The sequence below is a fragment of the Macrobrachium nipponense genome, chromosome 12 (assembly GCF_015104395.2).
Source record: "Macrobrachium nipponense isolate FS-2020 chromosome 12, ASM1510439v2, whole genome shotgun sequence".
Lineage (NCBI taxonomy): Eukaryota > Metazoa > Arthropoda > Malacostraca > Decapoda > Palaemonidae > Macrobrachium > Macrobrachium nipponense.
The window spans coordinates 43,422,896-43,448,832 of record NC_087205.1 but is presented as its reverse complement, the minus strand read 5'-3'; the positions used below and the strand labels follow the sequence as shown (position 1 = coordinate 43,448,832).

Sequence of the window (25,937 nt, the reverse complement as noted above, 5' to 3'; positions counted from 1 at the left end):
GGCCTGGTCAGACAAGTTCCTATATGCCTTTCTGCCTCTCAGCATGATGAGGCAGGTCATAAACAAGGTTGATCCCATCGGAATGTATCGATGATTCTAGTTTCCTTTTTGCCAGCAAAGGAGTGGTTTCCCTATCTTCTAGAGCTGTTGGAAGACTTTCCAAGGTTGTTATCTCGAACACCTCATCTGCACAGACAAGTGGTTCTATCAGGGATTGTTTACTCTGGCCCTAACAGGCTTCAAACTGTCAGAAAACTTCTTAAAAAAAAAAAAAAAAAAAAAAAAAGGAATCTTCAAGGTCAATTTCACAAGATATTGCCAAGTGTAGTAAGCAGAGTGGGCAGTTTTCCAACCCTGGTGTAAGAAACGCGGTATCTTGTCTACTAAAACATCTAGAGCTGAAATGGCAGACTTTCTACTTTACCTGAGAACCTCTAGACATCTGTCAACCTCCACAATCAAAGGCTACAGTGCCAAGCTAGGCTCTGTCTTCAGACATAGAGGAGTAGCCCTTACCTCTTAAGCAGGATCTTTCAGATCTCGGAGAAATCCATGCAGTGGATAAAAGAGTTGGATTCTCCCAGGGTAATGCTGTCTGCTCCCTTTAACCCTTACACGCCGATTGGACGCATGAAACGTCGACGAAAATTGTCTGTTGGGTGCCGAATTGACGTACGAAACATCTACGCAAAAATGTTCTTTTTTTTAAATCGCGGAAAAATAGTTATAGACCTACTTGGTGAAAACTTTTGAATCACGCCTCTTGAGGGATGCTGGGAGTTAACGGATCAAGCTGTTGTTTTGTTTACAATCGTTACCCAGGCACGCAAGTGCGAATTTCTTTCTTCTCGCACTAAGAAGCATCAGCGACACATCTCAGAAATTATTTCGTCACTTTTAACATAATTTTTTAATTTTATATTAGCCGTTACATAGAGTTTTATTCATGAAAATGTGCGCAATTTAATGTAGAATACAACAAAAAAAAACCCATGGTTGTAGCTTTTATCAGTTTTGAAATATTTTCATATGAATAACGATAAGTGCCAAAATTTCAACCTTCGGTCAACTTTGTAGGCTAAAAATCGTATATTCTAGTAATATTCAATCAATTACCTTCATTTTACAACAAATTGGAAGTCTCTAGCATAATATTTTGGTTTATGGTGAATTTATGAAAAAAAAAAACTTTTCCTTATGTCCACGTGGTAACTCTTCCGAAAAATCAGAAATTTTTTTGTCCGATTGTCGTAATGTTTGCACCGTTTTATATTAGCCATTACATAAAGTTTTATATATGGAAATGTGTGCAATTTCATGTAGAATACAACTAAAAACAACCCATGGTTGTAGCTTTTATCAGTTTTGAAATATTTTCATATAAATAACGATAATTGCCAAAATTTCAACCTTTGGTCAACTTTGACTCAACCGAAATGGTCAAAAACCGCAATTGTTAGCTAAAAATCTTACATTCTAGTAATACTCAATAATTTACCTTGATTTTGCAACAAATTGGAAGTCTAGCACAATATTTCGATTTATGGTGAATTTTAGAAAATTTTTCCTACATCCGCGCGGTAAAAAAATCTGAAATTTTTTCGTCCAATTGTCGTAATGTTTGCACCATTTTATATTAGCCATTTATTAATTTTTATATATGAAAATGTGTGCAATTTCATGTAGAATACAACAAAAAACAACCCATGGTTGTAACTTTTATCAGTTTTAAAATATTTTCATATAAATAACGATGTTCCAAAATATCAACCTTTGGTCAATTTTGACTCAACCGAAATGGTAGAAAAACGCAATTGTAAGCTAAAACTCTTACATTCTAGTAATATTCAATCATTTACCTTTATTTTGCAACAAATTGGAAGTCTCTAGCACAATATTTTGATTTATGGTGAATTTATGAAAAAAAAACTTTTCCTTATGTCCGTGCGGTAACTCTTCTGAAAAAATCAGAAATTTTGTCATCCGATTGACGTAATGTTTACACCGTTTTATATTAGCCTTTACATAAAGTTTTATATATGAAAATGTGTGCAATTTCATGTAGAATACAACTAAAAACAACCCATGGTTGTAGCTTTTATCAGTTTTGAAATATTTTCATATAAATAACGATAAATGCAAAAATTTCAACCTTCGGTCAACTTTGACTCGACCGAAATGGTAAAAAACGCATTTTTAAGCTAAAACTATTACATTTTAGTAATATTCAATCCAATCATTTACCTTTATTTTGCAACAATTGGAAGTCTCTAGCACAATATTTAGATTTATGGTGAATTTATGAAAAAACTTTTTCCTTACGTGCGCGTGGTAACTTTCCGAAAAAACCATAAATTTTGTCATCCGATTTTATATTGGCCGTTACATAAAGTTTTATATATGAAAATGTGTACAATTTCATGTAGAATACAACTAAAAACAACCCATGGTTGTAGCTTTTATCAGTTTTGAAATATTTTCATATAAATAGAAAAATTCTACCTTCGGTCAACTTAAACTCGACCGAAATGGTCAAAAACTCCAATTGTAAGCTACAACACTTGCAGTCTAGTAATATTCAATCCATTATCTTCATTTTGCAACAAATTGGAAGTCTCTAGCACAATATTTCGATTTATGGTGAATTTTTGAAATTTTAGTGTACAATACAACGAAAAAATAATTAACTCCTTAGCTTTAACCATTTTGCTCACAGCGCGATTTGTATACAATTATATATGAAATTTTTTTAACACTATCATATATCCCAATATTTATATTTTTTTTTCATTTTTGATGGTTGCATACTAAACTTCAGGCAATGACAAAAAAGGAGCCAAAAATGAACTCTTAATCTAGAATATTAAGCGTTCTGTGATTTTTTGAAAAAAGAAAAAAAAAAATTTCCGCTTCGGCGCTCACTCGCGAACGCCGCCGGCATACGGGAGACACTTTTGGAAATACTGGCTCGGTGTTTAAGGGTTAAGTTTCTGGCAAAAAACGAGACTCCTTCCAAGCCCTATCCTCACTCTCTTGTTATTAAAAGGCTGATAGATATTGTAGGTCCAGGTGAAGAAGAAAGTGCTATTTTCTGTGAGGGCTCTTGAAATATCTCCAAAGAACAGAGGGATTGTGTGGTCCTTCAAGGGAGTTGTTGTGTTTGGTTAAAAATCCCTCTCATGCACTGTTGAAGAGTGCTCTGGCATTCTTCCTCAAGGACCTTATCATAGAAGCTCATTCCTTCATTGGAGATGATGCCTTTGCTTCATGCAAGGTTATAAGGCTCATTAGATAAGAGCTGTAGCCACTTCACTGGCATTCAAGCAAAATTTATCACTTGCTTCTATTGTACAGGTGACTTTCAGGAAATGCAAATCAGTGTGTGCTTTGTATTACCAAAAGGAAATAAGGAAATTTCCTTGAAAATGTGGTGTTGAGTTTTTTATGGGAACCTGAAGGTACATGTACCAGGAGTGCCCTCCAGTCTTTTTAAGGTTGGGTAGTGGTTTTTTATTCTGGTGTTATTGGTGACGTTAGTATATTTTTCTGGTTAATTGTATTTGTACCACACCCAGGGTAGAGGCAACTTGTTTGTATTTGCTAGCAATCAGAGTTGCCCTTTACTGCAAAGCATCACTAAATAGTAGGCAACCCTGAACTATGTCACCATGTCACTACATTTATGTGATAAGACCAGCAATAACCTGATGCAGTATCTTCCTACAATGATCTTATCAATCTTGGCATATTTTGTAGTCTCAAATTCATTACCATTCCTAATGTTTTGGGGTAGATATGTCCCTGTATCCCACCTCATGTCAATGTGGGAATCAGCAATGTAATTGCTGGGTAAGTTACTTATATAAAAATGAAATTTGTTTGTATAATAAAATAAGATTTTGTACATACTTAACCAGTAATAACATGATCGGAGCCTGCCCTTCCTCACATGGACACAAGAGCATAAACAAATTGAGCTCTTTACCAAGTTGTTCCTCTCGCTCCACAAATTTCAGGTTTTTAGCTGCCGAGTGAGTGAAACTGTTAACAATATAATTAGTATTAGGGAAGTGTATATAGAACCTTCTTTTATTATAAAAAAGTTAATTTTCCTCTCTTTTTTTACGTTTGGAGAAACAAATATACTATGTCATATATAAATTCTTGACCTTGTAGCAGATACTGAACAAGGTTTTAGCTCAAAATTTTGTTGTGCAAGTATAACTCATGTTGGAATGATTGCAATAGAAAGACTTCTCTACCATTATAAAATGCTCTTTTCACCAAAAATATCTTACTTTTCTCCTGTCTTTTTCAGATACCCCAACCAACCCTCTCTTTGACCTGGCTGGTATCACCTGCGGCCATTTTCTTGTCCCATTTTGGACTTTCTTTGGTGCCACCCTTATTGGCAAGGCTGTTATCAAGATGCACATACAAAAGATGTTTGTTATAATTGCCTTCAACGAGTCTCTGCTGGCCAGGGCTGTTGGGCTGTTAGCTTTTGTGCCAGTGATTGGACCCAAACTAGAACAGCCATTCAAGACATTTTTGGAAAAACAGAAGCAGAAGTTCCATAGAAAGCCTGGTGTGGGGGCAACAACTCAGGTATTTACATATTTTTAGAGGAATTTTTTTCTTATGTAACCGTTGAACTATATGTAGCTACCACACATGTTCGTCTTCATGAGATAATTGATGGATCTTCTTCATTTCCATTTATTTATTCAAGAATCAGACTGAAAAGTTATTAAGCCTTTTTAAATCTGTTACTAAATTAAATCTCCCTTTAGGCCAGTCCTTTGAGAGTTAAGTATTTTGTCTGTGGCTTTGTGAAGCTTCTTAATAATTTTCAAAGTCATACTCATCATGAGGTTAGGCATAGAGATAGAATTTTGACTGTGTTCTTGGTTTCATCATTTTGTTTTTATACATAGTGTACTATACTTTTAAACACTTTTAGACTTTTCTTAAGAAACAAATTAAGTCACTGAAAATGTTTTACTAATGTTTTAGAGATGTGGCTATGTCAATAAAAAAGGGATTTTGACGTAAGGAAAAATCTATTTCTGGGCGATTGGCTCGTGTTGCCAGCGAAATATCCTTTAATCTATTATTTCTAGGGTAAATGTACTAACACATACCAGAGAATAAATAAATAAAGAAAAAGGTCAGTATAACTGACTCGCTCACCCTCCCAGAGAGTGTCGGTATGAACACTATGGCGAGTGAGACCACTACCACGAGCCAAATGCCAATAGAATTCTCCCACTACAAAATCCCCCAGAGGAGAGCCGACCCACAGAGTGGGCAGCACCTACTACTACTACTCCATCCCATGCTGCCGACTGCTGCGCCTCTGGTGGCCATCCTGAAGTTAGCAGACAATCTTGGCGATGGGATGGGTAGGGCGGGATTTCGCTGGCGACAGAGCCAATCGCCCAGAAATAGATTTTTCCTTACGTCAAAATCCCTTTTCTGGGCTCAGCTCGTGTCGCTGCGCGAAATCGTACCAGAGAAATAGCACAAGATTGTAAAGAAATTCAACAAAATACAAAGAGGTCTCAAATAAAAGATAAAATAAAAATAAATCAATATAATTGCTAATAGAAATACATATACACAGTGATACAAAATAGAAATATTACTTAATTTATACTTAATTCTAATAATATTTCTTAACTTAAGGTAATATACATATATACAGGAGAATATATCATATATGTACAAAAATGGTATCTGTGTAAAAGCTATGTATCAAAAAACAATATTTTAAAGCAATTAACATAAAAGTTGAATAAAACAACTCAACAATAATAAAATATAAAGGAATGTATATGACTTAATATACAAAACCCGTAACCATTATAATAAGATGTATCTCCTAGCATAAAAATAAGGAGATGACATCCACGAGATCAATAATCATCATCAAATGTGAGTGTCCCTAGCAAAAAAATAAGGGACACCCACTATATCATCATAAAAGCAGCTAAGACACAAGGTGACCGTAAATGAACAAGGCAGGAATAGACGAACTGTTGGGTGAGGCAGGTAGAAAGGAGGACTGGATCTTCTACTAAGGATTAGTCAGAGTCAGGGGAAACTATGTTCCCCGCTGCAACTGCTGAAAATTTCAGAGCTTCCAAGGACTTTAAGTAATGACGTTTGAACACTGTCGGCGATTTCCATCCCGTATACTTTTTCAACTCATCGAAGTTCATATGTTGGAAATAGTTAATTGAGGTGGCTACTGCCCTGACATCATGTGCTTTTGGGAAAGAGTCAGGATTGGCTTGTTTAATGAAGTACAGGATTTGTTGCCTGATGCCTTTAATAGATAAAGTACCACCTTTTTCTCTCTTAAAGAGAGGACCCGATGAGGATGGAGGAGGTCCTAGATAGAAAGGCTCGTAAGGCTGAAACTGGGCAAAGAGATACATCTTGTGGAAGGGTAGTACCTTCCATGGTTCCACTCATCAAAGGATCTTCATTCTTAGCTATAAAGCTACGTTCCGGAGAAGTAGCACGTTCCCCTGTGGGAAGGAACTGAATATGATCCGGATCTCTGGATAAAGCCGACAGTTCTGAAATTCTAGCTCCTGAGGCCAAGCTTAATAAAAATAGGGTTTTTCTTAAGAGCATTATAAACGAGCATGTGTCATTATTGGTTTCTGAAGCCAGCTTAGAACATCGTTTAAGAACCATGATACTGACGTAGGCCTTACAGAAGGTCTAAGTCTAGCACACGCCTTGGAATAGACGAGAAGTAGGAATCTGTCAAGTCTATGTTGAACCCAAATTGAAAAATCTTTTTCAAGGCTGACTTGTTTGTCGTAATTGTGCTAGCTGCTAAGCCTTTTTCAAATAAGGATCTGAAAAAGGATATAGCTGAATTGATTGTCATGATCTTAATATCTGATTCTTTCAGGAAGGTTGCTAACTTTTTGACAGCAGCATCATACTGTCTCAAAGTTGAATCCCTTTTATCGGATTCCAAGAAGAGAATATTCTGAGGGTCAATATTCGCATCCCTTTTCGCTGCAAACTTCATGAAATCCATAAAGTTAGGGTTTTGAGAATCCCTGAGGAAGCGAACACAGTCTTCGTTTGTACTGACTGGGAGAGCTTGGCGGATTGGGGATCCGAAGAGGGCGAAGACCCAGTTCCAGAATGAGAGGGTACCAATTGCTCTTCGGCCAGTCTGGGCTACTAGAGCACTTGACCCTTGAATGTCCTGAGTTTGTTTAACACTTTCATGAGAAGATTCACTGGAGGAAAGACATAAATCTTCTCCCAGTTGTTCCAGTCTAGAGCCAGGGCGTCCGTGGCATAGGCCAGAGGGTCCAGGTTGGGGGCTACATAACACGGGAGTTTGTGGTTCGCTTGAGATGCGAAGAGATCCACCTGTAGACCTGGAACTCTCTGAAGAATCCATTGGAACGAACTGTTGTCCAGTGACCATTCCGACTCTAGAGGTACTGATCGGGATAGAGCATCTGCTATGACGTTTCTCACTCCAGCTATATGAGTGGAGGAGAGATGCCAACTGAACTTGTCCGCCAGGGAGAAGATGGCTACCATGACATGATTTAGATGACGTGACTTGGAGCCTCCTCTGTTTACACAATGTACTACCACTGCGCTGTCCAGGACTAGCTTTATGTGGGAGTACTTTGGCGGACGTAACCTTTTTAGAGTCAAGAACACTGCCATTGCCTCCAGTACGTTTATATGGAACTGACGGAACTGAGGTGACCACGTTCCTTGAACCTTCTTGAACTGGGAATATCCTCCCCAACCGCTTAATGAAGCGTCTGTGTGGATGGTGATCCCTGGTGGAGGAAACTGAAGGGGCACTGACACCGACAAGTTCTTGACTTTCGCCCACGGCCGGAGTCGATTCTTTAGAATCAGAGGGACTGAGGACAATTTGTCCCTGGACCTGACATTTGCTCGTGAGCGCCAGATTCTGGTTAGGTCTTTCAGTTTGGCTTTCATTAGGATGTTCGTCACTGATGCAAACTGGAGAGAACCCAGGATCCTTTCCTGAGATCTTCTTGACGCCAGTTTGTGGAACTCAGAAATTGCTTGACTGACTTCGCTATTTCCTTCCTCTTGGATGATGGAATCGACAGAGTATGGGAGGATAGATTCCATTGAATGCCTAGCCACTGAAAGTTTGACTCTGGAGTGAGTCTTGACTTGGTCCTGTTTATCTTGAAGCCTAGATATTCCAGGAACTGAATCACTTTCAGTGTTGCTCTGTTGCATTCCTCGACTGTTGAAGCCCAGATCAACCAATCGTCGAGATACGCTACTACCATAATCCCTTGCGATCTGAGTTGTTGAACTACTACTTCCGCCAGCTTCGTAAACACCCTGGGTGCTACGTTGAGCCCGAAAGGAACTACCTTGAAGGAGAATGTCTGGTCTCCTATCTTGAAGCCAGATACGGACGGAAGTGTCTTGCAATAGGGATATGATAGTAAGCGTCTGTAAGATCGATAGAGGTGGTGACGGCCCCACGGGGAAGTAAGGTCCGTACCTGCGAGATCGTGAGCATCTTGAACTTGTCGCAGCGAATGGCTAAGTTTAAGCGGGACAAGTCTAAGATTACCCTTCTTTTTTGTGAGCCTTTCTTTGGCACGCTGAACAAGCGTCCTTGAAATTTTAACCTTTTGACTCTCGCTATAGCTCCTTTCTGAAGGAGATCCTCCGCATACTCCAGTCAGTTCCTTGGAAGGAAGTTGGCGGAAAGGTCTGGATGGGGGTGGGTTCTTTAACCAGCTCCAACCCAGGCCTTTTGCCACACAATGTGTGAGCCCACTTGCTGAAGTTCCACCGGTGGCGAAAGTGAAACAGCCTCCCTCCTACCTGAAATTCCTCATTGGTTCTGGTAGCCTCCTCGGCCTCCTCGGAAATGTTTTCCCCCATTAAAGGACCTCCCGATCCTCTCCCACGAAAGGATCGCTTACCTCTGCCTCCTTACCCGAGCGGTCATACTTCTGTGAAGCTTGACTCTCGAAGGATGATTGTAAGCTGGAGAGAGGCGTAAGAGGTGGAGGGCTGAGGCTGAGGGGAGATAACATAAATCGGCTGTGATTGAGCCTTTGAAGTGGAATTTGGTGGGCTGTTTGCACTAAGGGAACAGCCGGAACTTGCTGAGAAAAGCGTGGCTGCTTTTTCTGGTAGGGCTGGAAACGTCTGGGTTTCCTTTGACCCTTACCTCTAGCTGCTAGATCTTGCCGCCTCTTGGCCGTAAGACCCCAACGGTCCCTTAAGGCTCTGTTTCAACCTCGTAGCCTCTGACTGAACCTCCTTCACCATCGCTTCTGGAAGAGGTCTGCTCCCCAGATGCTCGACGCAAGTAACCTATTCGGCTCGTGCCGAATAGTTGCTTCTTGTAGGACATGCTTCCTACAATTCGTCCTAGCAGTGGCAAACTCAAACATATCTGACTGTACCGTTTGAGTCAGGGATTTGGTCATAAGCTTGAAGAGCGGTTCTGAACCATAGGCTATGGTAGCCACCTCGGTCATAGCCATGGAATTAATAGATCTGGCTAACCGCGATTTGGCGTCAAATTCAGCCTGAATAAGGCTATCTGGAAGCCTAGGTAACTTTCACCAAACTGCTCCATAGCACAGTCCGGTTTGAGTTTGCCAGCTGAGAAGGTGTTAGGTAAGTCTTCCCACAATTCTCCGGCTGAAGGAAGTAACGGAGATGTAGGATCTGCTTCCTTCAGTTGAGGCATGGGGTCCCCTTCTGGGCCGCTGGAATGGTAGACGTCGCGATCTTGTCAGGAAAGGGAGCGGGGTACTCTCATCCATCGTAAAGATCGTAAACGGACTCTTGAAAGGTTGGATTTTCGTATTGGAACAATCCATGTCCTCTAGACACCTGAGCCATTCTCTCTGAGCCTGGTCACGTGAATAGAGGACTGTCTCCTTTGGTACTTTATCATCCCGAGTCATGGCTGAGGCGGTGAGCCTTGCGTAGCCGATGAACGGTCAAGGGCTGAGGTCTTCCTGGGTAGAACTCGAAAGTCCTCGATCCTCCGAGTTCCACATTCCGGGATAGAAATGAGTCCGTCTTGGAAGGGGGCGTATGACGCTACTCTCCAAGGGTTGTTCATTGAGAACGGAGGTAGAGAGTCATACGGGGGAAGCTGGGCTCCACCTGTATTGAAAGGTGGAGGAGAGGCTAGAGGAGCTGGCTCAGTCCGGCTATAATGCTGTCTTGAGAGGTAATCCTATCCGACAACCGAGAGATCATTTGTTCCATGCTACTTTTCAGAGACCCAACCAGGTCGCCCACCTGTTGTAACAGACCAGCATTGGAGTCCAAAGCCGGAGCTGCTGCGGAGGTGGAGGGGGTGGGCTCTGAATTGGAACCAAGGGTAGCGGAACTGACGACTCTGCCGGAGTGTGAGATCTCTCTCTGGAGGATTTACTCCTCGAGGACTTAGAGCCGGACCCAGAAGCTTTAGATCTCTCTGCTCCGGGATTCCTAGCCGGAGACTTACGAGAGGAGGATGACGCCGAAGCCGTCTTCTTAGACGACGACGACGTCTTTGTCAAGGATTTCACTGCTTGACCCTTGACCTTGGGTCTAACTGAAGCGTCAGGAGGAGTATATAATTCGTCACCCGTAAAGCCTTGGAAGGATGGAGAGGTTGCAGGAGTAGAAGAAACAGTTGCACCCAAGGGTATCCCTTGGGTGTCCACCTTACCTACCTCGACCAACAGGTCGTCTACACCTACCATAGGTTCTACATTAATATCCAACGTCGCGACTTCCGAGGAGATGTCCTGGCCTTGGTCAGTCAATGAGGCAGCCAGCTGTTGCTGGATGAAGGCGATAGTCGGGGCCGCCTCTACTGGGTCGACGTATCCTGTCGCCTTGCCTCCGGGGAAGATTAGTACCGCCAACCTTTTCTCCAGGCTGTAGGGCATACCCTTGGCGGCGTTCTTCCCGAAACCGCCGACCCAGGCCCGCAGGGTTGCCAGTGCGGTATCCCTCACGGCCGGCGCCTGGAAGAGAGGGTATTGATTAGATTTAAGAATAACTTAAAACTAAAGCTAACTTAAAGCATAACTTAAAATTATAGGGGCTATAAGGCCCCTTGAATTTACCTTAAGTTAGAGTGATTGATGTAAAACTTAAGCACTATAACAGATGAGGACCAGCTACCGGAGATGGAATACTTACCCCGTCTAAAAGCTGGCTCAACCAGATCGTAACATATGGTACACGTCTCATGGTACCAGACCTGGATGTCCCCGTGCGGAGTCGCGCATGGAGCATGGGACCGGCAAACTTCGTGTCCACATGGGTCCTGAAGTGTGGCGGCGCATCCCGGATGCTCACAGTTGGTGGTCTGTAAGTGGAAAGACACATGAGTATCTTAAAGAATATCACTTACAGGCTAAAGGACAGAAGAACTCCGTTGCATGCCGGAGCTCGGAAAAAATTTGGGCATAGCCCCTCCCTTAATAATCGCCTGAATAGGCTATAAACCCCGGAGGTATCCGGTTGAAACATGAAGGGAGGGGAAATGGTTTAAGGTACTTAAGATAAACAATTAATAGTTTAACATAATAGATCTTAAACCTAAAAGCTCGAACGTACCGGACTAAGTCCAGTGCGTGGCGGAGTGTATAACTCAGTGAAACGGAGAGGTTAGAAGGGACCGACTGTATGTTCCGGTCCACCACCCCGTGGGGTAGACTAGCACCTTTCCGCTGGATGCCAGGTCTCCGGTGGTTAAAGGAGCCCTAGTAAGGTGGGAAAGAGCAAGGGGCATACAGACTCGGGCTAGTAACGGAGCGACGGAGTAGTAATGGAGGAGGGGAAAGGCCAGTCCCCCCCCACCTTACCATCCGACCGGGACCCGAGAAAGCCGGAGAGGTGGTCGAGTCCAGTCTGGGTCTGTCCCGTCCCTCTACCCCCTCCGCCTGGGGGGAGAGAGGGAGGCAGGCTCGGGTATGCGGAGCGAGCATGGGCAGGCCTAGCCACCCCCCCCGACCCTATGGAAGAGCGGGAGGGGGGAAAGGTGACTGGACAGGCGTCTGGCTGCCTCGGTGATCACAATAGTGACCACGGGGCGATAAGAACAACAACTAAGCCTAGAACATAACCAACTGATCAGAGAGATGCTATCGGGAAGCAAACCGAGCTGAAAAGCGGTAAACATAAAGGCCCAATGGGCCATGACCTAGCTAAGCGAGCCAGACGCCTAACTAACCTAACAATATCACATAAATATACAAATGAATAATAAAATGAAAGAAAGAAAACAAATAGTAGGAGAAAAAATCCAGGAGTGTACGACTAACCCGAAGGCAAGTCTACCACTCAAAGCTAGCCGAGGCCGATACTAAGAGCCGTGGCTAGGGTCTGGATGGAAGAACCTACATAAGGTAAAAGACATGCATGCATGACAAAACCGTGTAGACCTTACCCTAAACAAAGCGGATAATAAAAATAGAGCGTACAAAAGCCAGGGGAAGTTCTGGGTATGGGCGACCCAGAACGGACCCACCACGAGGCAGAACCATGCTGCCATGCTTCCGACCTAGAGACCGTATTTATACCTAAAAAACGGCAAATACGGGCTCAGGGCCGGAAAAAACCAAATAGCAATAAACACTGAGTACTTAACTTAGCTGCTGCGATGGCTGCACGCTCCATGGTAATAAAATCCAAAGGAAAGGGCACAAAAACACAGAGAAGAAAATGGCACGTGTATCGTGTGCGCTAACTGAAAAGGATGGCCACCAGAGGCGCAGCAGTCGGCAGCATGGGATGGAGTAGTAGTAGTAGGTGCTGCCCACTCTGTGGGTCGGCTCTCCTCTTGGGGGGATTTTGTAGTGGGAGAATTCTATTGGCATTTGGCTCGTGGTAGTGGTCTCACTCGCCATAGTGTTCATACCGACACTCTCTGGGAGGGTTAGCGAGTCAGTTTATACTGACCTTTGTTCTTTATTTATTTATTCTCTGGTATGTGTTAGTACATTTACCCTAGAAATAATAGATTAAAGGATATTTCGCGCAGCGACACAAGCTGAGCCCAGAAAAGATTATTTGTTCATACACAGAACAAACCTGGGGTCTCACATCAGGATAAATCTTCTATTGCCAGCTGGAACCAGTAAAAATTCAATAGAAGTATATATGCAAGGAACTGGTGGCATCTGTCCTCTGTCATGAAATAAAACCAGTTCTTTGTTTGCCCATGTTTTCTGTATGTGTTTCAGTGTGAAGGATTTGTGTGCTTGTTGGGAAGAGTTGAGTTTATCATGGATTTTCAGTGTGAAGGATGTGTGTTTTTTGGGGAAGAGTTGAGTTTATCATGGATTTCCAAAACCAACCCTTCTGCTAGTTCCAACTCTAGTTCCCAGAAACCTCGGAGGTTGTGCCCTGGTGTATTGGTTTCCCTTGTTCACACTTCTTAGCCTCCATGAATACTGCACTAAACTGTGTTCAGAATGTCGTTCTTGGTTGATGGATCAGTGGGAAAGGTTCTCCCAGTAGGGTCAGCAGAAGAGGAAGACGAAAACTCCATCCTTGCTGGTTGGTCCTTCATCTCCTTCATCTTCTGTTCAGCCTCCTCTTGAAGCTGACTCTTCTTTTGAGGCCTATACCAGTTGCTTCACCTTCTGTACTAGTTTTCCCATACCCCCTCCTGTTCTTCCAAAGATTCATCAAGGGAAGTATCAGGAAGGGTTTCAGGAGATTTTTTGTTTAATTATGCCTCATCTGTCCCTTGGGAATGGTGGGGGCATCACCATCATTGTTCCTCTTTCCAGCCTCTGATGCACAGAAGATGGGTTGTGTTAGGGCATCATTATGCCTATCAAGAATACCAACTTTGGATGGTCTGTTGTTCCACTGGCTTGGCTTCCCGTTATAGTCAACACCCCGTATTTGCATTCTTGAGATCTGCAGACTCGCCTATTCACAGATTTTTCATTGGACCATATCTACCCATTATTCGCAGGAAATTTACCTATTCACTGTTTTTCCGATGATAAATATTCACTAATTAGTGTATTTTGATGTTATTTTCATGACCAAATACATTTTTATGGTACAAAAATATATACTAATTTTCAAATACTTCCATTCTGATCCCTCTTAACCTCTTCTGAATACAACGAATCAACTTCCATACTAACATCCATGCTCTTGATTATGCCCTTCTTACCCTTCTTTCTACCTACCTGTCCCCACTCACTGCTATCTAAATCACACTCATTATGTTTCTTACTCTCAGCCCTTTACCCAACATCTTCAGTCCTAGTTTCATCCTGTCCGTCATCCTTACTAGCCTTCTTTCCCTTAGTCTTCTTTTATTCAGCCCCTTCTTATTCTTCCCTTAGTCTTCTTTTATTCAGCCCCTTCTTATTCTTGTCCTCAGGAATATCCTTATCTTGTCTTCCCATTCTTTCCCTTACGTATCACAACCAAATCACCTTCGTCACTCATTCTCTCATCCACTTGTTCTTTTACTTTCTTAATTGCTCCTGGCCCATCAAAAGACCCAGTAGGCCTACCTCCTACTGCTCCCTCTCCCATAAGTCCCTTCATCATTACTCCAATTTTCTCATCCATTTTCTCAACCATTCTCTTTTCTGCTCCTTTTACCTCTTCTTTCATTCGTGTTTTCGCACTCCTTAGCATTCCTTTCATTTCCTCTGACTCGCACTTCAGCTCCTCACACTATCTCAACGTCTCATTCTCTACTTCCAGTCATCCTCTCACTTCTCTCTCCAACCTCAACTCCTCCTTCAGCCTCTCCACTTCAGTTAAACCTAACAAACTCATTTTCCTTCACCTACAAACCAGCACACCAACCGTCCTGCAGCTGCCACAACAGCAGCCCCACGTTGGGCACCAAAAGTTACTGTGGCGGGATCACGCAAAGCAACAGAGCAAGCAATCTTCCCACAGTTACCTTAGTTGTACCAGCTGCCAAATATTTCCCCCAGTCACACTTTCCCCTGTACGTTACTAATTACGTGCAGGAAAATTGGTTTACCGAACACAGAACACACACAATTCAAACACGTACTCACCTCAGACTCTAGATACTCAGGGCTAGGCTGTGCTGTCCATTGGATATAGGCTAGTAGGGACGCAACAACCACCGAGAATTTCACTACCCAAGACAGACAAACACCAAAACTATACAACAACTCAAAAAACAACACGACAAATCATACTCCAACTCCAACCCAGAACAACAAACCGCCAACACCAACACTGTCCCCAACTGGCCAACTCACAGACACCGAAATGCATAACCGCAACCATACAGAAACACGCATGACAACTTACAATACCAATATCAACTACGAAAACACCAAATAACACTGGCTACTTCTGACTGACCGTCTTTTCCAACATACTGACTTCACCACTTCTTCCCTCTCGTAACAGACGCTCACCACTGATATACTTGGTGATCGCTACAACAGATGATACCTTTATGCTTACGCCCACCATCAAACCACTCCCATTCACCCTTCCTCCAATTATCCTCTCTCTCTCTCTCTCTTTTTCATGCAACCCTTAACGATGTTTTCAAATTTAAACTACAGTGGTACCTCGAGATACGAAATTAATCCATTTCGAGGCGGTCTTCGTATCATGAGCTTATCGTATTTTGGACTGCATTTTACATGTAAAATGGCTAATCCGTTCCAAGCCCTCCAAAAACACCCCAGTAAATTTCATAAGAAAGCTAAATTGACCTATAAACAATGAAATACTACAACAATTTGGACCATTCAATACCTAGCTTAATACGTACTGCTAATATACCTGTAAATAAAGTGTATTAGTGTACATGATATACAAGAAATACTGTACGTACATATGTGCGTATGTAGTAAAATGTGGTCTCTTACCTTTCGAGTGAGGCTATCTCCGAAAGTGGCGACAGAGGAGGACAAACGGCAGATACATACGTACACTTAACTTTACGAAACATAAAAAAATGTAAGGAAAACATAAGCTAAACTTTACAAAACACATTAACAAAACTGTAACACTTAACTTTACAAAAATTACAAAATTTCAACTTCTTCACCACTTTCAACTTTCTGTATTTTAGTATCACTTGGTTCTTCCTTTTTGCTTACTACTCCTACTAAAGGCCTCTTTAAAAAGTAACTATCCAAGGAAGGTTGCTTCTGCCTGCTTTTCACAATGTTCCTGAAACAACTCGGGCAAACGTCATCGAACTGTGGAAGCATACGACCTGTGTAAGCCTTTTTGGGGTGTCTCTTTTCTACGAATGATTGCACCTTTTGAAAAGCAGCTAGAGCATCCTTAATTTCTGTCGTTGTCATAGAGTCGTTGTCGTCCTCCTCGCCACTGCTAGAGAACTCCTCTTGAACGATGTTATGTTGCATGACCTCCAACTCCTTCAGGTCATCCGTCGTAAGCTCCTCTTGGTGCTCCTCGAGAAGGTCATTGATGTCGTCCTCGTCGACGACCAGCCCCATGGACTTGCCGAGTGCAACGATCTCGTCAAGATCTGATTGCGAAACAGTTTCAGGATCGTCAACAGTTTCTGAATCTGCAGTACCAGCTTCGCCCACGTCGAATCCCTTGAAGTCTCGGGCAGGTACGGCATCAGGCCAGAGTTTCCTCCACGAAGAATTCAAGGTTCGCCTCGAAACCTCCTACCAAGCTTGGTCGATGAGTCGGATGCATATTATGATATCTAAATGCTCCTTCCAAATTTCACGCAAAGTGAGGTTTGTGGCATTGGTGATGTCGAAACATCTCGTATACAGCTTCTTGAAGTTCGATATCACTTGCTGGTCCATGGGCTGGAGGAGAGGGGTGGTGTTAGGCGGAAGATAGAGAACCTTGTTGAAGGAATACTCTGCTAGGATATCTTCCTCGAGGCCAGGAGGGTGAGCAGGGGCATTGTCCAACACCAGCAGCCATTTCAGAGGGAGGTGCTTCTCTTCCAAGAATTTCTTCACTGTCGGGCTGAAACACAGATTTACCCACTCGGTGAACAAAAGTTTCGTTACCCAGGCTTTCGCATTAGCCCTCCACATCACTGGAAGCTTCTCCTTAAGCACTTTGTGGGTCTTGAAGGCTCGATGAGTCTCCGAATGATAGACCAGTAGGGGCTTCACCTTGCAATCCCCACTGGCGTTCGAACAAAGTGCAAGCATAAGCCTGTCTTTCATAGGCTTATGCCTGGGTAGCTTCTTCTCTTCCTGCGTGATGTACATCCGACGAAACATTTTTTTCCAAAAAAGGCCAGTCTCATCACAGTTGAAGACTTGCTGAAAACTGTAGCCTTCCTTGGTCATCATCTTGTTGAACGTCTTTTTAACCCCTTCAGCACTGGGACGTACACATGTACGTCTTTTATGGTATAGTAATAAAAGACCGGGACGTACGCGTGTACGTCTTTCATCCCTCCTCGAAAAGCAGAGCGTTTTCTTCAGCTTGGATGGTTTCCAGACACAGTATTGTGTACAAGAGAGGTGCTGAAGCTCCACCCACAATTCATTCTAACCAATGAGCATGCGATGGACGTCGTGACGTCATTTTCATATGGGATATTAGGAGGGGTACTGGCCAACATATGCCAGTGCGCCTCAGGTTATTATCTGAGAAGGATGATTACGATTTTGTCCGTAAACCATGTAGATTTGAATTCTAAACCTTTTTCCCTTTTGATTGCAGTTATTTTATATATTTTTTTTTTTCAGTATCATGTCAGATGATAGTGTTTCAGAGTCAGGGTCTGAGTACTTGCCAAATCTATCAGATGATGATTATATGTAGTGATAATTTCTTAGAGGTTGACAGTGACAACGAGTGTTTGGAAGACATTGAACCTCTTGTCGATGAAGGCTGGCGGTTCATAACTGATCTATCTTGTGACTTGCGCCCAGACCCAGCCCCCCCTGATTCACGGAGGGTGGCAATGGGATTCCTGCTTACACACCAGATTTCACCTGCTTACGTGATGCATTTTTTTTTCCATTTTTGTGGTGATGTAATTGACAAATTGTGTGAATGGATGAATGCTCAGGCAGAGTAGTACTTTCATTCAACAGGAAAGCGTAAGGTGAAAGGACTTCTATGGAAGCCTGTTACTCGTGATGAGATGTGTTTTTTATAGCTTGCTGATGATAATGGGTGTGAATAAACTGCCCCATATGTATATACGTATTGGTCATGAGATGCTGTTGCTTTTATCATTATTATTATTAATATTATTACTATTATTACTGTTTTATTATTATTATTACCAGTGCTGTAAACATTCATTGATGTATACGCTGTTTCTGTATGAAACCTAGGAATAACTGTTTCAGTAAGAAAACTAGTACTGCTATTACCACTACTGCTATTTTACTACTACTTTACTACTTTTTTCTGCTACTTTATTTCTATTACTTTACTATTTCTACTACTTTATAACAGTTCCTACTTCTGCAATTACTTTTTCCACTAAATATTCCTATTTTTTCTGATATTCTTACTATATTTTTTGAAATTTTTTGACAATGGGGTAAAAAATATTCATTGATATCCATACACACAATGTTTTCACTTAAGAATATAAAGGAAAAATATGAATAACATAAAATTTAGTGGGAGCAAGTAATGATTGATACTCGCGGTCGAAAGGGGGTCTCATGCGGTATGCAAGCATTTGCAGCAATGCAGGAGGCCGGTGGCGAAGGGGTTAAAGGCTTCGGCCGCTTTCATGTCCAAGCTGGCCGCCTCCCCATGCCGCACCACCAAGTGGATGCCAGTCAGTTTCCGAAATTTCTCAAACCACTCATGCGAAGCCTTGAAGTCTGGGGTTGGTGTTCATGTCCCTTCTCCTCCGTCGTCTTCGGCCTGGGCAATCAAATCGCCGAAAATAGCGTTGGCCTTGTGGGAGATTGCCGTCTCCGTTATCGTATCGCCAGCGATTTCATTGTCTCTTATCCAGACAAGAAGAAGCCTTTCCATCTCGTCGTGCACGTGGGTCCTCTTGCTGGACAAAATAGTGACGCCCTTGGTAGGTGTAGCTGCTTTGATGGCATCCTTCTGCTTAAGGATGGTGCCTATTGTCAACGGATTTTGGTCGTATTCCTTGGCGATCACACTCAATCGCATACCAGCTTCATACTTCTTGATAATCTACATCTTTGTTTCCAAAGAGAGCATCCTCTTCTTTCCGTGAATTTCAAGTTTCTTGGGATCCATGACTACGTATATACTGTACGTAATTTAAGTATATAAGTATGGAGTAGTTCTCACACAACACGATAAAGTTCGTATACTACAACGAAATCACTAACGAATTTATGTTAATAAACGAAATCGATAGAACAAACAAATAGCGTGTGCGTACAATAACGATGCTGGTACCGAGTGGCCGAGGCACACCGCTACGTAGTAGATGCATGATGGGAAGGATGCTGACCAATTGGAGAGAAGGATCTCATGGCAGTGACTAGCATCAGGAACCAATGGGAGAGTAGGAGGATGGTGGCGAGTCTACTCAGTTGGCGGAGCGCGAGTTTCAAAGGTATTATCGTGGGTCTGGGCGAATCTCAAACTTTACAGCAACAACCTTTCGTATCTTGAGCAATTTTCGTATGTAGAGCTGTAAAATTTTTCATACGTATTAGCTTTCGTATCTCAAGTTTTTCGTGAGTTGAGCCTTTCGTATCTCGAAGTACCACTGTGGTAATATTCAATCATTTACCTTTATTTTGCAACAAATTGGAAGTCTCTAGCACAATATTTTGATTTATGGTGAATTTATGAAGAAAAAACTTTCCTTACGTCCGCGCTGTAACTCTTCCGAAAAAATCATAAATTTTTTCGTCCGATTGTCGTGATGTTTGCACCATTTTAAATTAGCCGTCACATAAAGTTTTATTAATGGAAATGTGTGCAATTTCATGTAGAATATAACTAAAAACAACCCATGGTTGTAGCTTTTATCAGTTTTGAAATATTTTCATATAAATAACGATAAGTGCCAAAATATCAACCTTCGGTCAACTTTGACTCGACCGAAATGGTAAAAAAACGCAATTGTAAGCTGAAACTCATACTTTTTAGTAATATTCAATCATTTACCTTTATTTTGCACCTTTATTTTGCAACAAATTGGAAGTCTCTAGTACAATATTTCGATTTATAGTGAATTTATAAAAAAAATTTATATATTTCTGGGCTCAGCTCGTGTCGCTGCGCGAAATATCCTTTAATCTATTATTTCTAGGGTAAATGTACTAACACATACCAGAGAATAAATAAATAAAGAAAAAGGTCAGTACAATTGACTCGCTCACCCTCCAAGAGGGTGTCGGTATGAACACTATGGCGAGTGAGACCACTACCACGAGCCGAATGCCAATAGAAATCTCCCACTACAAAATCCCCACAAGAGGAGAGCCGACCCACAGAGTGGGCAGCAACTACTACTACTCCATCCCATGCTGCCGACTGCTGCGCCTCTGGTGGCCATCCTTTTCAGTGTTTATGCTAATTGGTTTTTTCCGGCCCTGAGCCCGTATTGCCGTTTTTTAGGTATAAATACGAAACTCTAGGTACGGAAGCATGGCAGGCACAATGGTTCTGCCTCGTGGCGGGTTCGTTCTTGGTCTCCCATACCAGAACATTCCCTTACTTTAGTACGCTCTATTTTAATCATCCGTTTTGTTTTAGGGTACAGTCTACACGGTTTTTGTCATGCATGCATGTCTTTTACCTTATGTAGGCTCCTTCTATCCAGACCCACCCTAGCCACGGCTCTTAGTATCGCCCGGCTAGCTTTGAGTGGTAGACTTTCCCTTCGGTTGGTTAGTCGTACACTCCTGGATTTTTCTCCTACTATTTTGTTTTCTTCCTTTCATGTTTTATTCATTTTATATTATATTATTATATTATATTATGTTTAGGTTAGTGTATGGCGTCTGGCTTCATTTAGCCTAGGTTAGGGCCCATAGGGCCCATATGCTACCGCTCCTCAGTTCGGTTGCTTCCCGATAGCATCTCTCTGATCAGCCGGTTGTGTTTTTTCTAGGCCTTATTGTTTCATTGATTTTGTAGTTACCGCCCCGTGGTCACTACGTGATCACGGAGCAGCCAGACGCCTGTCAGTCATCTTCCCCCCTCCCGCTCTTCCATAGAGTCGGGGGTGGGTTGGGTTCTTGGTTCACCCAATGCTCGCTCCGCCATACCCGAGCCTAGCCGTCCACTCTCCCCCCAGGCGGAGGGAGTAGAGGGACGGACAGACCCAGACTGGACTCGACCTCTCCAGCTTCTCGGTCGGCCGGCCGGATGGTAAAGGTGGGGGGACTGGCCTTTCCCCCCCGCCCCTCCGTCGTACTCCGTCGCTCCGTTGCTAGCCCGAGTCCTGTTTTGTCCTCTCGCCCTTTCCCACCTTACTGGGGCTCCTTTGCCACCGGAGCCCCGGCATCCAGCGGAAAGGTGCTAGTCCTCCCAGCAGGGTGGACCGGGATATACAGTTGGTCCTCTACTAACCACTCCGTCTCGCTGAGTCACGACACTCCGCCACGCACTGGACTTAGTCCGGTAAACGTTCGTATTTTACTAGGTTTAAGTTCATGTTATGTTAAACTAGTAAGTTTATCTTAAGCTACCTTAAACCATCCCCCCTCCCCTTACCTGTCTCACCGGATCTCTCCGGGGTTATAGCCTATTCAGGCGTTAAGGGAGGGGTTATGCCCAAATTTTTTCCGAGCTCCGGCATGCAACGGAGTTCTTCTGTCCGGCCTTTAGCCTGTAAGTGATAGCCTTTAAGATACTCATGTGTCTTTTCACTTTTAGACCACCACCAACTGTGAGCATCCGGGATGCGCCGCCACACTTCAAGACCCATGTGGATGAAGTTTGCCGGTCCCATGCTCCATGCGCGACTCCGCACGGGGACATCCAGGTCTGGTATCACGAGACGTGCACCATCTGTTATGATTCTGGTGAGCCAGCTTTTAGACGGGGTAAGTATTACCAACTCCGTTAGCCAGTCCCCATTTTGTTATAATTCTTAAGTTTTCTAAATTCAATCTTCCAAACTTAAGATAAAAATTCATGGGGTTTTGCAGCCCCTATAATTTTAAGTAAGCTTTTAATTTAGTTTTAGTTTTAAGTTTAATCTTAAAATCTAATCAATACCCTCTCTTCCAGGCTCCGGCTGTGAGGGATACCGCACTGGCAACCCTGCGGGCCTGGGTCGGCGGTTTTGGGAAGAACGCCGCCAAGGGTATGCCTACATTCTTGAAAAGAAGTTGGCGGTACTGATCTTCCCCACCCCCCCCCGGAGGCAAGTCAACAGGCTACGTCGACCCAGCAGGAGGCGGCCCCGACTATCGCTTTCATTCAGCAACAGCTTGCGGCCTCGTTGACGGATCAAGGCCAGGACATCTCCTCGGAAGTCGCGACATTGGACATTAATATTGAACCTATGGTAGGTGTAGACGACCTGTTGGTCGAGGTAGGTACGTTGGATGCCCAAGGGATGCCTGGGTTGCCACTGGATCTTCCACCCCTGCAACCTCTCCATTCCTTCCAAGGCTTTACAGGTACAGAATTATATACTTCTCCTGACGCTTCCGTTAGACCCACCAAGGTCAAAGGTCAAGCTGTGAAATCCTTGACTAAGACGTCGTCGTCGTCTAAAAAGACGGCGTCGGCGTCATCTTCTTCTCGTAAGTCTCCGGCTAGAAATCCGGAGCAGAGAGGTCTAAAGCTTCTGGGTCCGGCTCTAATCCTCTAGGAGTAGATCCTCCAGGGAGAGATCACACACTCCAGCGGATAAGTCGACAGTTCCACTACCCTTGGTTCCGGTTTTCAGAGCCACCCTTCCACCTCCGCAGCAGCTCCGGCTTGGATTCCAACGCTGGTCTGTTGCAACAAGTGGGCGATCTGGTTGGTTCTCTGAAAACCAGTATGGAACAAAGGTGTTCTCCCGGTTGTCTGATAGGATCAACTCTCAGGACAACATTATAGCCGGACTGAGCCAAGCTCCACTAGCTTCTTCCCCACCTTTCAGCACAGGGGGGAGACCCAATTACCCCCGTATGACTCTCTACCTCCGTTCTCAATGAACAATCCTTGGAGAGTAGCGTCATACGCCCCCTTCCAAGACGGGCTTATTTCGATCCCGGATGTGGAACTCGGAGGATGAAGACTTCGAGTTCTACCCGGAAGACCTTCAGCCTCCGTTCATCGGCTACGCCAGGCTCACCGCCTCGGCCATGACTCGGGACGATAAGGTACCGAAAGAGGACAGTCCTCTATTCACGAGACCAGGCTCAGAGAGAATGGCTCAGGTGTCTAGAGGACATGGATTGTTCAATACAAAGATTCAACCATTTAAGAGCCTTTTACGATCTTTACAATGGAAGAGAGTACCCCGCTCCCTTTCTTGACAAAGATCGCTACAACCACCATTCCAGCAGCCCAGAAGGGGGGAGTCGATGCCTCAGCTGAAAGAAGCGGACCCTACGTCTCCTTTACTTCCCTCAGCCGGTGAGTTGTGGGAAGATTTGCCAACACCTTTTCAGCGGGCAAAATAAAACTCCAAACCAGACTGTGCTATGGAGCAGTTGGTGAGAAGCTACCTAGGCTTCCGGATAGCCTTATTCAGGCGGAATTTGATGCGAAATCGAGGTTAGCCAGGTCTATTAATACCATGGCCATGACCGAGGTGGCTACCATTTCCTATGGTTCTGAGCCACTCTTTAAGCTTCTCACCAAGTCTCTGACTCAAACGGTGCAGTCTGATATGTTTGAGTTCGCCACGGCTAGGGACGAACTGTAGGAAACATGTCCTCCAAGAAGCAACAATTCGGCATGAGCCGAATAAGTTGCTTACATCGAGCATCTGGGGAGCAGACCTCTTCGCAGAGGCGATGGTGAAGGAGGTCCAGGCAGAGGCTACGAGATTAAACCAAAGCCTTAAAGATCGTTGTGGGGTCTTACGGCCAAGAGACGCCAAGATAAAGTGGTCAGGGGTAAGGCTCAAAGGAAACCCAGACGTTTCCAGCCCTACCAGAAGAAACAGCCACGCTTTACTCAGCAGGTTCAGCTGTCCCACGTTGGTGCAAGCAGCCCAACCTTCTACCTCCAAGGCTCAGTCGCAGCCAATCTATGTTATTTGCCCCCCAGCCTCAAACCCTCCACCTCTTACGCTCTCTCTCCAGCCTACAATCAAGTCTTCGAGGGTCAGGCTTCCCAGAAGTATGACCGCTCGGTAAGGAGGCAGAGGTAAGCGATCCTTTCGTGGGAGAGGATCGGGAGGGCCCTTCAATAGAGGAAAGCATTTCAGGGGAGGCCAAGGAGGCTACCAAAACCAATGAGGATTTTCAGGTAGGAGGGAGACTGTTTCACTTCCGCCACCGGTGGAACTTCAGCAAGTGGGCGCAGAGCATTGTGTCAAAAGGCTGGGTTGGAGCTGGATAGCGGGACCCGCCCCCATCCAGACCTTTCCGCCAACTTCCATCCAAAGAATTGACGGAGTATGCGGAGGACCTCCTTCAGAAAGGAGCTATAGCGAGAGTCAACAGGTTGAAAATTTCAAGGACGCTTATTCAGCGTGCCAAAGAAAGGCTCACAAAAAAGAAGGGTAATCTTAGACTTGTCCCGCTTAAACTTAGCCATTCGCTGCGACAAGTTCAAGATGCTCACGATCTCGCAGGTACGGACCTTACTTCCCCGTGGGGCCGTCACCACCTCTATCGATCTTACAGACGCTTACTATCAATATCCCTATTTGCAAGGAACACTTCCGTTCCTACGAATATTGGTGGCTTCAAAATAGGAGACCAGACATTCTCCTTCAAGGTAGTTCCTTTCGGGCTCAACGTAGCACCCAGGGAGGGTGTCACGAAGTTGGCGGAAGTGGTGGTTCAACAACTAAGGTCGCAAGGGGTTATGGTAGTAGCGTATCTTGACGATTGGTTTAATTCTGGGCTCCAACAGTCGAGGAATGCCACAAAGCAACACTGAAAGTGATTCAGTTCCTGAATATCTAGGTTTCAAGATAAACAGGACCAAGTCAAGACTCACTCCAGAGTCAAACTTTCAGTGGCTGGGCATTCAATGGAATCTATCCTCCCATACTCTGTCGATTCCATCAACCAAGAGGAAAGAAATAGCGAAGTCAGTCAAGCAATTTCTGAGTCACAAACTGGCGTCGAGAAGAAACTCAGGAAAGGATCCTGGTTCACTCCAGTTTGCATCAGTGACAAACATCTTGATGAAAGCCAAAACTGAAAGACCTAACCAGAATCTGGCGCTCACGAGCAAATGTCAGGTCCAGGGACAAATTATCCTCAGTCCCTCAGATTTCTACGGAATCGACTTCACCGTGGGCAAAAGTCAAGAACTTATCGATTTCAGTACCCTTCTTAGTTTCCTCCTCCGGGGATCACCATCCACACAGACGCTTCATTAAGGCGGTTGGGGAGGATATTCCCAGTTCAAGAAAGTTCAGGGAACTTGGTCACTTCAGTTCCGTCAGTTCCATATAAACGTACTGGAAGCAATGGCAGTGTTCTTGACCCTAAAAAGGTTACGTCGCCAAAGTACTCCCACATAAAGCTAGTCTTGGACAGCGCAGTAGTAGTACATTGTATAAACAGGGGAGGCTCCAAATCGCGCCATCTAAATCATGTCATGGTAGCCATCTTCTCCCTGGCGGACAAGTTCAGTTGGCACCTCTCCTCCACCCATATAGCTGGAGTGAGAAACGTCATAGCAGATGCTCTATCCCGATCAGTACCTCTAGAGTCGGAATGGTCACTGGACAACAGTTTCGTTCCAATGGATTCTTCAGAGAGTTCCAGGCCTACAAGTGGATCTCTTCGCATCCCAAGCGAACCACAAACTCCCATGTTATGTGGCCCCCAACCTGGACC

At 43.9% G+C, this 25,937-nt stretch overlaps 1 protein-coding gene across 1 annotated transcript in view; it reads left to right on the top strand.

Annotated features, from left to right (window-relative positions):
- The window catches only part of LOC135224507 (vacuole membrane protein 1-like), a gene marked incomplete in the record, with an annotated part of 106,564 nt that overhangs the window by 57,246 nt on the left and 23,381 nt on the right, over positions 1-25,937 (top strand). Inside the window, 1 exon segment of the mRNA XM_064263536.1 lies at positions 4,328-4,608. Coding sequence (XP_064119606.1) covers positions 4,328-4,608 — 281 coding nt within the window.